Here is a 14684-nt window from a genome sequence, read left to right as displayed (position 1 = left end):
TCTAGGGCGAGGGAGCTACAAAGGGGATAGGCGTGGGCAGGAGGTGAGGCCTTCATACAGAAGACACGGTCCCTCTGCAGCCCCAGTGATCATAACGACTCCCAGCGTGTGACCTCAGACAGGCCCCTCCCCACTCAGCCTTGGTTTCCCCACCTGTGACTTGAGAGGCGCGCTCTGCCCATCTGCCCAGGTGACTGTGAGAATACGAGGCCGTCAGAAAGGCACTTTGGCAAACACGAGACGTGTTCCAGCAACACGAGCTCGTTTCCAGCGTGAGGCAGGAGGACATCTGTGCGAGCCCTGGGGACCCTGCCCATTATTTGCCAGATTACACAGGCAGTTCCTCCACTTGTCACGGCCGCAGCTGCCCGCACACCGGCTGCAGCAGGAACAGGTGGCACAGATGATTCCGCCGCCAGGGCAGCCCCACCGCTGCCAGCGGAAGCCCCGGGGACCCTGGCATCAAGGGCCTCCGGAGACAAGACAGTCTGTTATGAGCCTCGTGGGTTGCTCCCCGAGAGGGAAGCTCTGGGCCAGCCCTGAAAATAGGAATTTTAAAACTTCCACGTTTAGCTGGTTAGTTCGGTTCCCCCTCCCCTGCTTCCATTTAAGAGGGGCTGGGAGGTTACTTTAAGCCAGTGGCAAGGGCACCACTAGTCAGTCTGGGGAGTGTGGGTCCTAAGGGGACCCAAATTTGCTTGACTTTCCAGCTGCATCTGAAAAACTCCCTGACCCCTCACAGCATTGCCTGTGCTGGATGGACTAAGTTCCACCTAAAAGGCATGTTCTATTGGGGGGGGGGGAGAGAGAGAGAGAGAGAGAGAGAAAACAGTGCAATACAAGCCCACCCATGGATGTGTGCTTTCTGGGAGGATGCTCTATAGCAGCGGTTCTCAACCTGTGGGTCGCGACCCCTTTGGCGGTCGAACGACCCTTTCACAGGGGTCGCCTAAGACCATCCTGCATATCATATTTACATGACGATTCATAACAGTAGCAACATTACAGTTATGAAGTAGCAACGAAAATAATTTTATGGTTGAGTCACAACATGAGGAACTGTATTTAAAGGGCCAGAAGTTTGAGAACCACTGCGTTATAACTTCATCAGATTTCCAGTGGAATAAGTGATCCCAAAGAACCAAGGACTTTTCTGAATCAGAATGGCCTTTAGTCAGTCAACTACAGCTTGGAAACAGTTGTGCATATGATTTTTTTTTTTTTTTAGTCCTGGAACCTCTGCATTCTAGAGCAGAAAGCCACGCAGGTGGGCGCCATCTCCAGCCTTCCTCCCGGGCATGGGCTCGAGGGGAGGCTCCAGATGATGGCAGAGGGTGGTACAGTGGCCATGGTGCCCCTGCATGCCCATCCCCATGCCCAGGCATCTTCTAAGTGTCTGTGGCCACAGGAAGGCGAGACCCTCTCTCTCTCTTCAGCAGCAGGAGCCTGGCTGCAAGGAGAGCGAGGGAGCTCTGCAGCCCGGTCCCTGCATCAGCCCTGGGCCCACGGCTGACGACCAGGGTCAGCGAGTCACCCACCTCTCTTGTGCTTGCAGCCTCCTTAATGCTAACAAGATCAACTGCCTGCGGGTGAACACGTTCCAGGACCTGCAGAACCTCAACCTGCTCTCCCTCTATGACAACAAGCTGCAGACCATCAGCAAGGGGCTCTTCGCCCCTCTGCAGGCCATCCAGACGCTGTGAGTACGCCCAGGCCGCAGGGACCCGCACGTGGCCACAGGGACCCCCGCTTGAGGGCAGAGTGGGCACCGGTACAGCTCCCCTGTTCTGAGCTCACACCATGCAGGGCGTCACACTTGGTTCTTCCCCTGGATGCAAACCTCCAAGCCTCATAACAACCCTTTGCGGTAGGTGCTGTTATGATCCCCCAGTTCTGTGAGAGGAAACCAAGGCTCAGAGAGGTTAGGTAACTTACTCAAGGTTGCACAGCTAGTGAGAATCCAGATTTGAATCCAGGCAGAGTTGCCCCTCAACTGCTCTCTTATTCATTGCAGCCACTATATTCTCTAGGGATAACCCACCACTACCGACCCCACCCCCACCCCGGCTACCCTCTGATATGGGCACCCTGGGAGTATTTCACCTCCCGCCTTGGGAGCAGTTCCTCACTCCCAAGCACTGCACATGTTCACAGATAGGTCTGTGAGATCGCTGACCACCTAGCACAGGTCAGGTCTCGGGCCGTGTTTCTGATGCTCCAGCCCCACGCTGAGACCCTCACCCCAGCCGGTGGCCTGGCCGTGAGCCTGGGGCGTCTGAATCATCTGGCACTTGGCCCGTAACAAGAGACAGGAACCAATAAAGAGCAGGAACAGCTGCTACCTATTGGCCCCCTACCACGTGCCAGGCACTGTGTGCAGCTCTGCAGGGTTTTCTTACTGAGCCAAGGAGAGCGAGGCCACGGTGCTGCTCACGACGGCGCGATGACAGCAGCCGTGCCGCTGCTTTTTATGGAACACCCCCATGTGCCCGTCGCCCTGCCAGCTGCCTTATGTGCCTGTGTGGCAGAGCTCAGAGACATAAACACAGTCTTCTCTACGCACACACCCTAGGCCTGCAGCTCGCTTTGCCCATCAGGATTGGTGTGGGTGAGGGTCAGGGGGTATCCGTGGCAGGTCTTGCCCCGAGTGGGCGAGGCCAAGTCCCCAGCCCCTCTCTGGTCCCCTCTGGAAGCAGCCCCCATGTCCCCCAGGCCTCCTGGGGTGATGAGGGAGGGTTCCATGCACTGGATGGCCAGGGCCCAGCACCAGGTGGGAGGGGGTGGTGTGGGCACCACAGGTCACTCCTGATGAGCGCCCCTCCCTCTCCCAGCCACTTAGCCCAAAACCCGTTTGTGTGCGACTGCCATCTGAAGTGGCTGGCGGACTACCTGCAGGACAACCCCATCGAGACCAGCGGGGCGCGCTGCAGCAGCCCCCGGCGCCTGGCCAACAAGCGCATCAGCCAGGTCAAGAGCAAGAAGTTCCGCTGCTCAGGTAATCAGGTTAGGGCGGGCCCATCTCCCCTTGGCGCCCCTGGAGGCCCGTAATCCGATCTGGAGGACAGCGAGCTGCAGTGGCTCCTGGGAGCAGCTTTGCAAATTAAATTGGGGAAATTCAGTTAGTCCTGCAGAAAACCAATTACCTTATGGATTTAAAATAAAACACACACACACAGTAAAATCATGGGGCGGGGAGGGGGGTGGCAGGGGGATGCGTGGTTTCAGGAGAGACGGAGGCCAGGCGGCAGCGTATCTCCGGGGCTAGGTGGAAGCTAGAGGTTGGGGTGGGCTTTTTACCCATTTTTTCCTAGTGTCTAAAGCGTGCTCCCCAAGTGGCAGGTAGAGAGGTATTCCACAGGCCAGGCTGCAGGCAGCATACAATCTTGGGGGCCTCTTCTCCCCTCTAAGACCACCTGGTGCAGCCCTTCCACCACAGTGGATTACAGGTTTCACAGACATTTCTGCCAGATCCCCCCGCCAGACTGGTAACTCTGATCGCCAGAGAAGAGCAAGCCTTGCCCTCCGGTCCCCAGGCTCCCTCTGTCGCCTCACTCCCCACCGCCCCGGCAGAGACACCGGCTGAATGGCAGGGGGCTTTCAGCTCTTCCTGGAAAGGGAGGTCGCTCTCCTTGACCCAGTAGTTAGGGGAATGGGCAGTTAAAGATGACTGTCATTTGTGTCATTTGCTCCTGGAAAAAAATCACCAAGTGCATTGCGTTCCCAGCGGTAAGAGATTGATAGCGGGACGTGCTGAGATGCTGCACCAGCCTAACAATCCGCGTGTCAGTAAGAACCTCTCCTCTCCCCGCCCCAGAGCGCTGTGCGTGCAGAAGCGCACTTTCCCGGGCAGCGCCAGCTGGGCGGCCCCAAGAGGGCCTGAGGGCAGGCCTCTGCTGCCGGCAAGCCCTTCCTGTCCTCCAAGTCAGACCTCTGAGTCCACGTCTCCAGAAAAGCCAGCACGTGCATGACTTCAGCTGTTTGATTTTTATTTTTTCAACAGCAGCAAACACCTGGAGAGGCTTGGGGGTAACAGGGAGTCTGGGCACTAGGAGGCGCTGCTCCCAGTGGTCTCCCCAGAGCAGCATGTCTGCTTGGAGAGCAGTTTCTCGCCTTGGTGAGCACTGTGCCGCGTGCTCTGCAGAGTCCTGTGTGGCCAGCAGGACTGGCCCCGGCCCTGCAGCAGAGGGAGCCCAGGGCTCAGAGGTGACAGGCACCCCGAGGTCACAACCAGCCATGGTGGGGCCGGACCCCGGTCTAGCTTGCTCCTCGCAGCATCTGGGAGAGAAGAGCATTTGGGAAGGACCAGCTGCTTGAATGACTGTCTTTCCCAGTCTAATGGCTCCTCCCTCCACCCCACCCCTGAACCCTGTCTGAAGTTCCTCCCACCCAGGGCTGCCCCTGAGGCTCAGCCATCCCTCCCAGGGGCCTCTCCTCCTGACTGACACTGTCCCCTCCGTCCCAGCCTGTCTGGCCACGGCCGCGTTCATTCGCTCTGACAGGCAGTTGTGCTCAAGAAGAGGGGCAATCAGAGGGAGAGGAAGGCAGGGTCCTGTTTGGTGTCGGGCTCCAGATCGATGCCCGGGTTCTGGGGGGCAGGGTCTGAGACTGGCGTCTCCCAGGGACATAGGCGTGACTATAGGCTGGGATGAGGGGGGGCCGGGGAGGGGGTCAAGTAGGAGAAAGAGAAAGTAGCGAGTAGACCCAGGACACAGGGTGGTGGAGCTTGGCTCTGACTCTAGCTTCGCCCCAGCCTACCTGCCTCTCCACGGCAGGATCGGCTGCTTGCTCTGTGTGGGGCAGGAATGGTGGGAAATACACATGCAACAGACAAGGACAAAGGGCGGCCCCTGGCCTGACCCTCTCTAAATATCTTGTTTTAATCTGTACTAAGCAGACATGATGGACGCCCCTCCCTCTGTTATTGCTCTGAAGGCAGGGAAAGCGAGAGCATTCTGCATGCTTCTGTTTTCTGAGCTGCAGAGGAGGGAGAGAGAGAGAGCTGCTGAGCCCCAGAGGCCTGGGCTCTGGGAGACGCTGGGCAGCAGAGCCAGAGCCCTAACGCTGTTTCCAGGAAGAAAGGAGGAGGGGCAGGTGACATGTAGTGGATTTGACAGATAATAACTCTGCGTTTTACTTCCCCCTAAAAGCGCCCCATTGCAGAGGCAGCTGATGTAATTAGGAGCCAATTTGAGGGCGGCTCCTGCAGCACATAAAGCCCCTCATGGTGGGTCTGGGCTTCCAGCAGCCCTGCGTCTGCTCCATCAGCCGCGCCCACCTCCCTGAGCAGCAGGTCAGGCTAGAGGCAGAGGCTGCCAGCTGGGGTGATCTGACCGCCCGATTACGTCCTCCCGGAAGGGCGCCGTCTGGCTGTGGGGACCCCACCCCAGGGAGCACGGGCAGTTGGAAGATGCCTTCTTCCCTCCTCCTCCCCCACTTCGCCCCCCGCCACTGTGTGTGTGGGCACCCGGCAGCAAGAGGCAACTCTCCTGGCAAAAAGTCCAGAGGTGGGGACGCCAGATGTGCAAAGGTGGCCAACAGCGTGGCACTCAGGGAATTAGAGCTTTAGAGCCCCCAGCTCACCAGGCCCTGCCAGAGAGGGAGAGACGGAGCCGCACGGGAGAAGGGACAAGCTCTGACACCCAGCTCTGAAGGGGTTTGGAGACTCCATAGCTTTCTCCCTGGCCCCTCCCCTGGCTGTCATTGAGGAGACCAGAGAGCAGGAAAGCCTCGTTGGTATTCAGGCTGGGAGCTGGGGCAGGACCGGGCTGTGTCCCTGCTGTGGCCCCGAGGGCCTATCACACCTGAGAACCAGATCCCCAAACCAGAGCACTTACAGAGCCCTGCCTGTCTGGGGTCCAAGTGGGGTTGGGTCTGAATGACAGTGGCCAACTCTGGTCCGTCAGAGGGGAGGGCTTAGGAAGACAAGGGGCCAGACCCAGAGCTGCGCGGTGCCCTTGGCTGCCTGGCCACCCACTGCAGATACCTGTGCACGTCCAGATGCTGAGATGGTCTCGTCCCAAAAGCACACTGTGGAAGGACAGTGACCCCGTCCCTCCAACACAGGGCAGGGCAGGGGTGGGGGCGGGGGCGGTCACCTGGCCTTGAGTCAGGTCTCTTCCAGGTACACACGTCTCCTCCCAGTGGCTGGAGGGTGGGGGTAGGGGGAGTCCGAGCCAGCAGGTTCATGCTGCCCGATCTCTTGTAGGATCCCAGGGACATAAAGCCCGGCATCCTCACCTGGGCCTTGGCATCCGAAATACTTGGTTGTTGCCTCCCCATCCCCACCTCCACCCCGTGATTCACATGGAAGAATTTAGGAAATCACTAAGGGCCTGTAACTGGTGTCCTCCCCTCCTTCCTCCTCTTAGTCTGAAAGAGGCCCCTCCTGGGAGCACCGGCACCTCCTCTGTGAAATCCGTGTTCTCAGACCCCTGTGACTGCGGGTCTCCGTCCCAATGTGGGGCCCCATTGGCTCCCCCTTCTGCCTCCCTTGCTAGAAATGTGTATTTTCCCTCGGACATCCCCCCCTCCCCGTTACATCTCGGGCAATCTGGGAGGGACGTCCATCAGCCAGGGGGTTTCTGGGGACCCTGAAGGACACTGAGGCGACTCCTGAATTGTGGCGCATCAGAGGGCTTTTCCTGGAGATCATGGCGGCTTTGCCAGGCCCCCGGGAATGGTGGCGCGTCTCTAGCAAGGGGCTGGGCAGGCTGTTGGGGAGGCTCTGCTGGGGGAGCCTCGGGACTGAGCACACAGCAGGCCGTTCTGCCGAGTTTGGCGTCATCTGGGATCAGAGGGGTGCAGAGGCTCAGTTCAGGCTGTGATGTGACAGACACCTGCTGCTTTCATTCTCTGGGGAAGGGTGCATTCTGCCCCGACATCCTGACTGGAGGTGTTGGGTCTCCCCTCTCCCTTCCCCCCCTCCAGTGTCTCTCCTGGGATGGGCTCGGGGCGGGGGATCCTGTCTTCGGAAGTGCTCCCGCGGCCCCCACTCCTGGTACTAATCACGCTCCGTGGGGCCTCCTCCGGCTCCCGCCTCTCCACGCTGCTTCCACTGAGCTGTCCTCTCTCTGACGCTGCTTCCTGACCCGACTGCCCGGTCCGTGGGGCTTTCCTTTGTGCTTGATCTAACCATGTGGTGGAACGATGGAAACGGAACATGGTTCTGTCAAGCACCGCGGAAGGCCCCGCGCTCTCCTGCAGCATGGCCCGCCGCACCGCACCGCTGGACACCTCTCTGCTCTGGACACCGCAGCCGCCACCCGCCAGACCCTCGGGGCAGCCTCGGGCAGGGTGGGAGTCGCCACACCGCTGAGTGCCTCCCCTCCAGGGAGAGATACGGGCGGAAAGGGGCAGAGAAGCACCCTGAGGCCAGGCTAAGATGTGTATCCACATCCCCCCCAAATGGAACCGCCGCTCCCAAAATCTAGTCTGGATGCCAGCCGGGTAGAAGAGACAGGTCCAAGCTCAGAAACCATCGGTCGTATCTTCCACGCAAAGGGAGCGGGTACACCTGAGGCCTATGCCCCATTGTTTCAGGGAAGAAGCCCAGCCCAAGGTCATTTTCCCAAGTGTAGTGAACCCAAAGGTCACAGTGCTTAGGCCCGCCCCCACCCACCGTCTTTATGGGAAGGTTTGTGAGCAGGGGAAGGGGGCCATGGGCGTGAGTCTGAGACTTTGATGGAACATGGGAGACTCCTCTGAACCTGACCCCCACTCCTTAGGAGCACTTGGGCCCTGGGCCCGTACAGACTGAAGTCTATTCCCTTGACCTTCAAGCGCAGGTTCTTTCCATGGTGTTAGTTCAGTGCCACACGCCTGTGCAGACACCTGCTGTCTGACAATGAAGAGAGGGGTCTTGGTGCCTCCCGTTCAGCTTGTTTCTTGGTAAATTCTGGACCCAGTGTAACCAGAGGATTGTGTTCATGGTGCATGTCATGGAGCCTGTGTCCTCTCCCAGGAGAGACAGCCATGGTGGGAACCGAACCCTGGCCTAGACCCAGGAGCGGGCTCTGGGCTCCCCCGGGGATGTGTGACTCAACTATCTCCTCTCTCAGGTTACCGCGCAGCCACGTGCCCACCTGGCTGAGTACCCAGGAGTCCTGTGAACCTCTCTGAATCCCTTACCATGTACTGAGTGCTCCTGTAGGCCAGGCACTGCGCTGTCCTATGTTACTACCGTGTTCAGTTTTCACGACAACCCTGTCGATAAGTCCCATTTTACAGATGAGGACATCGAGGTTCAGAGAGGTTCACCGACCTGCCCAGGCCCCCCTGACTGCAGCGTGAATGTTCTAATGTTCTTTATGTCTGCAGTCCTCAGCCTTCCCAGCTGTGGGCAGTCCCATTGCCTTGAATCATAAAATCAAAAAGACTTTGACTTGAGTTGATGGGGAATTGAAATGTCCTTTTTTAACATTCCCTTTCAAGCTTCCTCTGTTAATAGGAAATAACTTGAGGAAGAAAGAGAGCAAGCAGCGCTGTTTATATGGGTCCTCCTCTTGGGGTGAATATGCCAAGATCCATATGGTACAGAACAAGTCCTTGGGCCTGGAGAAATCCCCTTCCCTCTGAACAGGGTCAGGGGGGCATTCTGAGCTCCTTGGTGCTGCCCACCGTGCAAGGGCCAGGCTTTGGGGAGTGTGTCCATCTTAGTACCCTCCCGTTGGCACCTCCCTGTTCCTCAGCAGCAGGCGTGTGACCAGGCTGTGCCCAATGGGCCACGGGCATCTCCCTCTGCCTCAGGCATATGGCTACATTCACAATAGCGGGGAGAGCTGCCTGGGACAGCAGTTGCACCGTTAGCACAGGTGGCATTTTCCAGCCGCTGGTGTCTGGTCCCCGTCTTCGCCCACTGCGCCTGGCAATGTCTTCTTGACTCCACTCATGACTTATGACCCTTCGCTTGTCCACATAACTCTCTTTCCAAGCTGGTGAGCCTTCAGGCCTCCCGCGGCCCCCATCCCTCTTCCTGCTCCTTTCCTTCTTTCTTTCATCCTGCCCGCCTTAGAGATACTGGAGGTAGAGGAAGAGAGCTTTGGGCATGTGCTTGGACAGGTCCATGGTCATCAGGTGATGGGGAGCTGTGACTTCCGCTCCACAAACGGGTTGCCGGAAGGATGACAGAGTGCAGACGGCTGGTGACAGCAGCCGGGCCGGGCCAGTCTGGCGCCGCATCCGCGTCCATCATAGAGGGCGACTGGGGCTCCCTCCCTGCCCAGCCAGGGGTCGGTCCGTAATAAAATGGCCTTGCCATGGATCTCCACCCCCTCCCCACCCGATCTATTAAAGCTTCTCTATGATCATGTACCCAGTGTCCTTGTTCTGAGCTGCCCGGGATGGGAGGAGACCACCCGGGCAGGAGGAGGAGTGCCCGTGACGTCAGCTCTCCCAAGACCCGGTTCAACCGGGCTTCGTTCTATGGCCCCTTTGCAAGTCCCCCGAGCGCTCTCCTGCCGGAACCCCCCCCCTCCCCCCCCCGGAGAGAGCCCGGGCCGCCTGGTGCGGTTACCCTCCCTGGCTGAGCGTCTCTGGCAGTGACAAATGCGCAGTGAGATGGGAACCGACTTCTAAAGCCCTGGGAAAGTTAAAAATACTTTCGGGTGGTTATGAGCATTAGGCAGAACAAATGGCTCCGAGAAACCCCGGGTCGTTTCGATCATGAAAAATGAAGCGATGGAGGTGGCATTTCAGGCGGGCTGTGCCTGGGGACGGACCCTTCTGCTTACGTGCCTACGCCATGATTAACATTTCTGGCCTCCACCCACATGAAATATTACACTCCGACCCCCTCGTTACTACAAACCAGGGCAATAACAAACACCGCAGGGGGGATGCTGGGAAGAACACATTAGTCCATCGAATCTAATTGCAAAATCATTTCATTAAAATGGGTCAGCGGCTCCATTGCAGAGGTCTGCCCGTTGTAATCCAAGTACACGACAGAGAGCGATTCCTGCGAACTACGCAGCTCTCACCTTGATTAAAAGGAAAACATGTTACCTGGCGGCCGTCCCCGGACACGGCCCGGCGGTGCGCGTCTTCGGGCTCAGCGTGTCCAAGAGCAAACGGTGCTCCCTCCTGTCTTTCTGCCTTTGACCAGCTCTCAGGGCTCCTCCGCCTTGCAAGGATCCCACGTAAATGCCTCCCTAAGGACAAGCAGAGCATATGTGCGAAATGCCCCTGCACGCTCCGGCCGTATGGAGCCACTGGCAGGGAACCCAGAGGGCTGCCACTTAGCAGGGTTTGCCAAATGAAATTCCCCGGGCTCAGCATACCGGTGCCTCTGGGGGAAATGGCCCCGGTCAGAGTTATCTGGTGGGCTGGATGCTGGCAGGACAAGGGCAAGAGATTTGTGTAAGACATCGGACAAGGAAGCGCCCCCCAAAAAACCATGGGGATCCGTGACAGGTTTTGCTCACACGAACCTGGGGGTGGAAGTTGGAGTGAAGGGGGGGGGGGCGGTGGTGGTGAGGAGGAAGCGGAGACAGGTCCAGACCTCCGACCCCTTGTGATAGGGAGAAGGTTCACTTCAGAACCAAAGACCCACCAAATCCATTGTCAATCAGGAATTCACGCAGATTGATCATGGGAGAAGGGAGAGGGTGGGAGCGCCTGCTTCCCTCCTCACCGTAGCCCGGGGCAGGAACCTGCAGCTCAGCCCACCCCACCTAGTGGGGCTTCCGGACCAGTCCTGGGAGGTTTTGTAGGGAAGCACGCCTGCAGTAGAGTGTGGTGCTAGTCACGTGGGCCCTGGCGGCAGCCTCATCCCCCGGCCGTGACTGAGCACCTGCGGGCCTCAGTGTCCTCGTCTGTAAAATGGGTCCTCATCTATAAAACGGAGGCCTGATGCCCTCAGAGCCTTAATGTGCTCACCCATTGAAGTTCAAAGAGTAGTGCCCGGCTCTGGTCCATGCTCAGTGAATGTCAGCTATTGTCACGGGTTACTCGGATGTTCAGTGGCTTCCGACATGCCCAGTGTTCCACTACGTTCTAGAAAAAACAAGCAGAATCACAAACATCTACAAACTCTTGCCCCTTTCCCAGGAGACCCTCCAGTGCCTCGGTCTTCCTTGCACCGTCACAACAACCCCCGTGAGACCCCCGTGAGATCTGTATTGTGTGCTCATCACCCCAACTAAGCACATTTTCTTAATGCATTTGGCTTATACTTCCATCATAGTACTTAGTCCAACGTGCTTAATATCATAATTATTATTTTTTTATTTTTATTGATTTTTTGCAGAGAGGAAGGGAGAGAGATAGAGAGTCAGAAACATCGACGAGAGAGAAACATCGATCAGCTGCCTCCTGCACACCTCCCACTGGGGATGTGCCCGCAACCAAGGTACATGCCCTTGACCGGAATCGAACCTGGGACCTTTCAGTTCGCAGGCTGACACTCCATCCACTGAGCCAAACCGGTTAGGGCTTGATTCCCTTCTTGCATGTGGAGAGACCTAAGCAAATCCGTGGCAAAGCCTAGGCAAACCCACACCCTCTCCTGCTGAGACCTCGGTACTGCCGGCGCCCACACTGCTCAAGGTGCAGATAGGGTCACCAAGGGGCGCCTGGTGGGCTGCACAAGAAAACGATGCTCGCGGTCTCTGAGCCTGTCCTATATTACAACCCTCTCCCCCGCACCCCGACGAGCCAATGGCACCCCGCTGATGCCCTGAGCACATGTGGACCGGGTCCTTGTTTTGTGACTGGCGTTGCGCTCCTGGACCGTTGATGCGAGCTAATGAAGACCTTCCCCATCCGCTAGCTGGTCCGACAGGAGGAACAGAGCCCCGTCCCGTGGGTGTGGCCTGTGGTCTGCCTCGTGGAGGTTTGCCCGGGGTCAGGGGGCATTTCTGATCAATAAAGCTGTTCCCAGGGCGTCACTCAGACAGCGCGTGGTTGGCCCTGTTACCCTTACTATGCAACCTCAAGAAAACCAAATTTCGAAAAAATAAACCTTAGTTTCGGATACTCTTAGCTCCTCGGAACTGGCCTTTCACTGTAGCTCAGCAGGGCTCACTCACGAGGGGGAGGGGGGGGCGCAGATCTGACCCTCAGAGGGCTGGTGCTTGTCTTCTCTGTGTTTTAAATGTTTACTCTTTGCCAGCATATTTTTAAAGGAAAGTCAGGCAACACGGGGCCACATCCCCAAGCTCCGGGGCAGTGCCTTCCGATCCCCAGGCCCCGGCCCTCGGTACTGTCGCCCGCTGTTGGAGCCAGGTGTCGGTGGTCGTGGGTGGCCCTATGCGGGCCTCCTTTATCGTCCCCTTCCCTGCTTGGGCCCTGAGTGTGTGACCCCTCCCCTTACTTTGTTCCCGCCCCTGGTGTAGCCCCCATCAGAACCCCAGCAAAGTCTGCTCACTGGATTGTCATGCACATTCAGAGGGTCCATGGACAGGAGCATCAGGACTCAGTAGCCCCCTAAATTGTAGCCAAATTCCATACACATGTGCCTGGAGCACTTCTAGGAGGAGGCGTCCTAGCTTCCTTCAGCTCCTCTGAGAGGTCCGTGCCCCCCAAAAGCTCATGCGCCCTCGGAGGGGTCTCCAGGGGATGAGAGCGGTGAATGGCAGCCCAGATGGAGAGCTGGGGGGCGGGAGGGCACCAGCAAGGTGGCCAACAAACACGGGCAGCGCTGTGTCTGTCCCTGCACCCCCACCCCACTGCCCACACCTCGCCGGGTGCGGGAGCCCTGGTGACGCCGCCCTCCCTCTTTGGCCCGCCCAGGCTCAGAGGATTACCGCAGCCGGTTCAGCAGCGAGTGCTTCATGGACCTCGTGTGCCCCGAGAAGTGTCGCTGCGAGGGCACCGTTGTGGACTGCTCCAACCAGAAGCTGGCCCGCATCCCCAGCCACCTCCCTGAATACGCCACCGATCTGTAAGTGCCGCCGGAGCAGGGGGGTTGGGGGGGGAGGGACTCCATTTGCGTCCTCCACCCCAGTCACCTGGGTTCAGCCCTGGCAGGGTCTCCTGAGGTGCCCCCCTGACTCAGCCGCCCAGGCATCCTCTGGGGACAGCTTGCCCACGGGTGAAGACGGTCCGTCATTCTGCAAATATTTCCTGAACACCTGTGAGCCAGGCACTGTGCTAGGCCCACCAGCTTTCACAACAAACAGAGCGGACAGTCCGTCCTTACGAAGCTTACGGTATAACCAGAGACGGATAGTAAACAAGTAACTGTCATATAGTGAGAGAGCAGCTAGGATGGTTAGCTGTATCTGAGCCTCCAAGTATGCTGATACAGGGGTGTGATGGTTTATCCAAAAAGAAAGCGCTAGGAAGTTACCCACAGGGTTGGGGGGACGGGGGGAGAGACGCAGCACTGGGAGGTCAGGGGCTGGCGGACCTGGGTCTGATGCCCGCCTTCTCTGGTCTTCCTGGTACTGGGCAGCTGCTTCTCAGATCTGAGGGTCAGATTCTTAGCTGCAGAAGTGGAGGCAATGACCCCACCGCCAGGACGATTAGATCAGAGAATGCGAGCACAGGACTCACCTTGAACCTGGCACAGAGTAAGCCCCAGGGAAACGATGGTGGCCTTCATGACCCTCACCCTCCTTCTCTTGGCCTCACAAGTCACGGCAGGCCCTCCTCTCCCCGAGCACCTACGCATGGGGGCCTGGGGTCCCCAAGCAGCCCCAGCAGAGAGAAGGATCCGGAAAAAGCTGAGAGGCTGGGCGCCTTGGGAGGACATGGGGAAGCCTTCCTGGGGGTGTGGCTGTCACTGGTACCCTCCTGAGTGAAGGTGGATCACTGGCAATGGATGCTGAGTATTCAAAAGCCCAACACACCTAGTCCCAGGGGCTTCCCCCGGGAGGAGCCTGGCCTTCGCCCTTTCCTGCCCCTCACACACTCCCCTTTCCACCCTCCCCACCCGTGGGCTGCAGGGTGGACACTACATTGTCCAGGCTCTGCTGATATGGGCTGAGTGTGAGGTCCAGGCGGCAACTCAGCTGAAGCCATGGGGGTGCTGGGTGGGGCCTCAGAAGGTAGGGGAGAGGGAGCCCCATCCATCTTCAGCTAAGCCGCCCCCTCATCTGCTTGCTTCCCATGTAGGCGACTGAACGACAACGAGATATCTGTCCTGGAGGCCACCGGTATCTTCAAGAAGTTGCCCAACCTGCGGAAGATGTAAGTCAGCTGGGCAATTGGCAGGCTGGGCAGAATGCGGGGCGGGGGCGGATCCCTCAGCTCCAGGTGGCCCTCTCGGCCTCCTCCTGCCCCCCCCCGCCCCACCCCGTGGGCATGTATTGGGCAGTAGGCACTAAGGCACGGCGTGTAGACACAGACCAAACGGAACATCACTGTTTCTAAATCATCGATATTGTGATGGTGTGTGCCCCATGCCATCCCTGCCCCCCCATGTGCCCTCTGCTCATCCTGCTCCCCAGCCCACAACCCGCATCTGCCCCGAGGGAGGGGGGAGGGACTCAGGAAAGGATCAGCGACGGGACATGGGGGTCTCGGGTGAAACACAGAAAGCTAAGGAACTTGTCCAAGGTCAAAAGTCAGTGAGCAGCGTAGAGCCAGGAGTGGTAGCAGGGCCATTAGGTGGGGAGCATATCTGTCCTGGAGGCCACCAGTATCTTCAAGAAGTTGCCCAACCTGCAGAAGATGTAAGTCAGCTGGGCAATTGGCAGGCTGGGCAGAATTTGGGGCAGGGAGGACTCTGCACAGAGGCAGCA

The 14684-nt window shown here is 58.3% G+C and overlaps 1 protein-coding gene across 1 annotated transcript in view; it reads left to right on the top strand.

Moving 5' to 3' along the window:
* Positions 1-14684, top strand: part of SLIT3 (slit guidance ligand 3) — a gene marked incomplete at its 5' end in the record, with an annotated part of 542638 nt that overhangs the window by 476787 nt on the left and 51167 nt on the right. Inside the window, 4 exons of the mRNA XM_014543056.1 lie at positions 1556-1699; positions 2832-2995; positions 12730-12880; positions 14056-14130. Of these exons, the coding sequence (XP_014398542.1) occupies positions 1556-1699; positions 2832-2995; positions 12730-12880; positions 14056-14130 (534 nt within the window). The remainder of the gene's footprint in view (positions 1-1555; positions 1700-2831; positions 2996-12729; positions 12881-14055; positions 14131-14684) is intronic.

Source organism: Myotis brandtii, unplaced genomic scaffold (genome assembly GCF_000412655.1).
Source record: "Myotis brandtii unplaced genomic scaffold, ASM41265v1 scaffold32, whole genome shotgun sequence".
NCBI lineage: Eukaryota > Metazoa > Chordata > Mammalia > Chiroptera > Vespertilionidae > Myotis > Myotis brandtii.
This window is presented reverse-complemented; position numbering and strand designations above follow the sequence as displayed.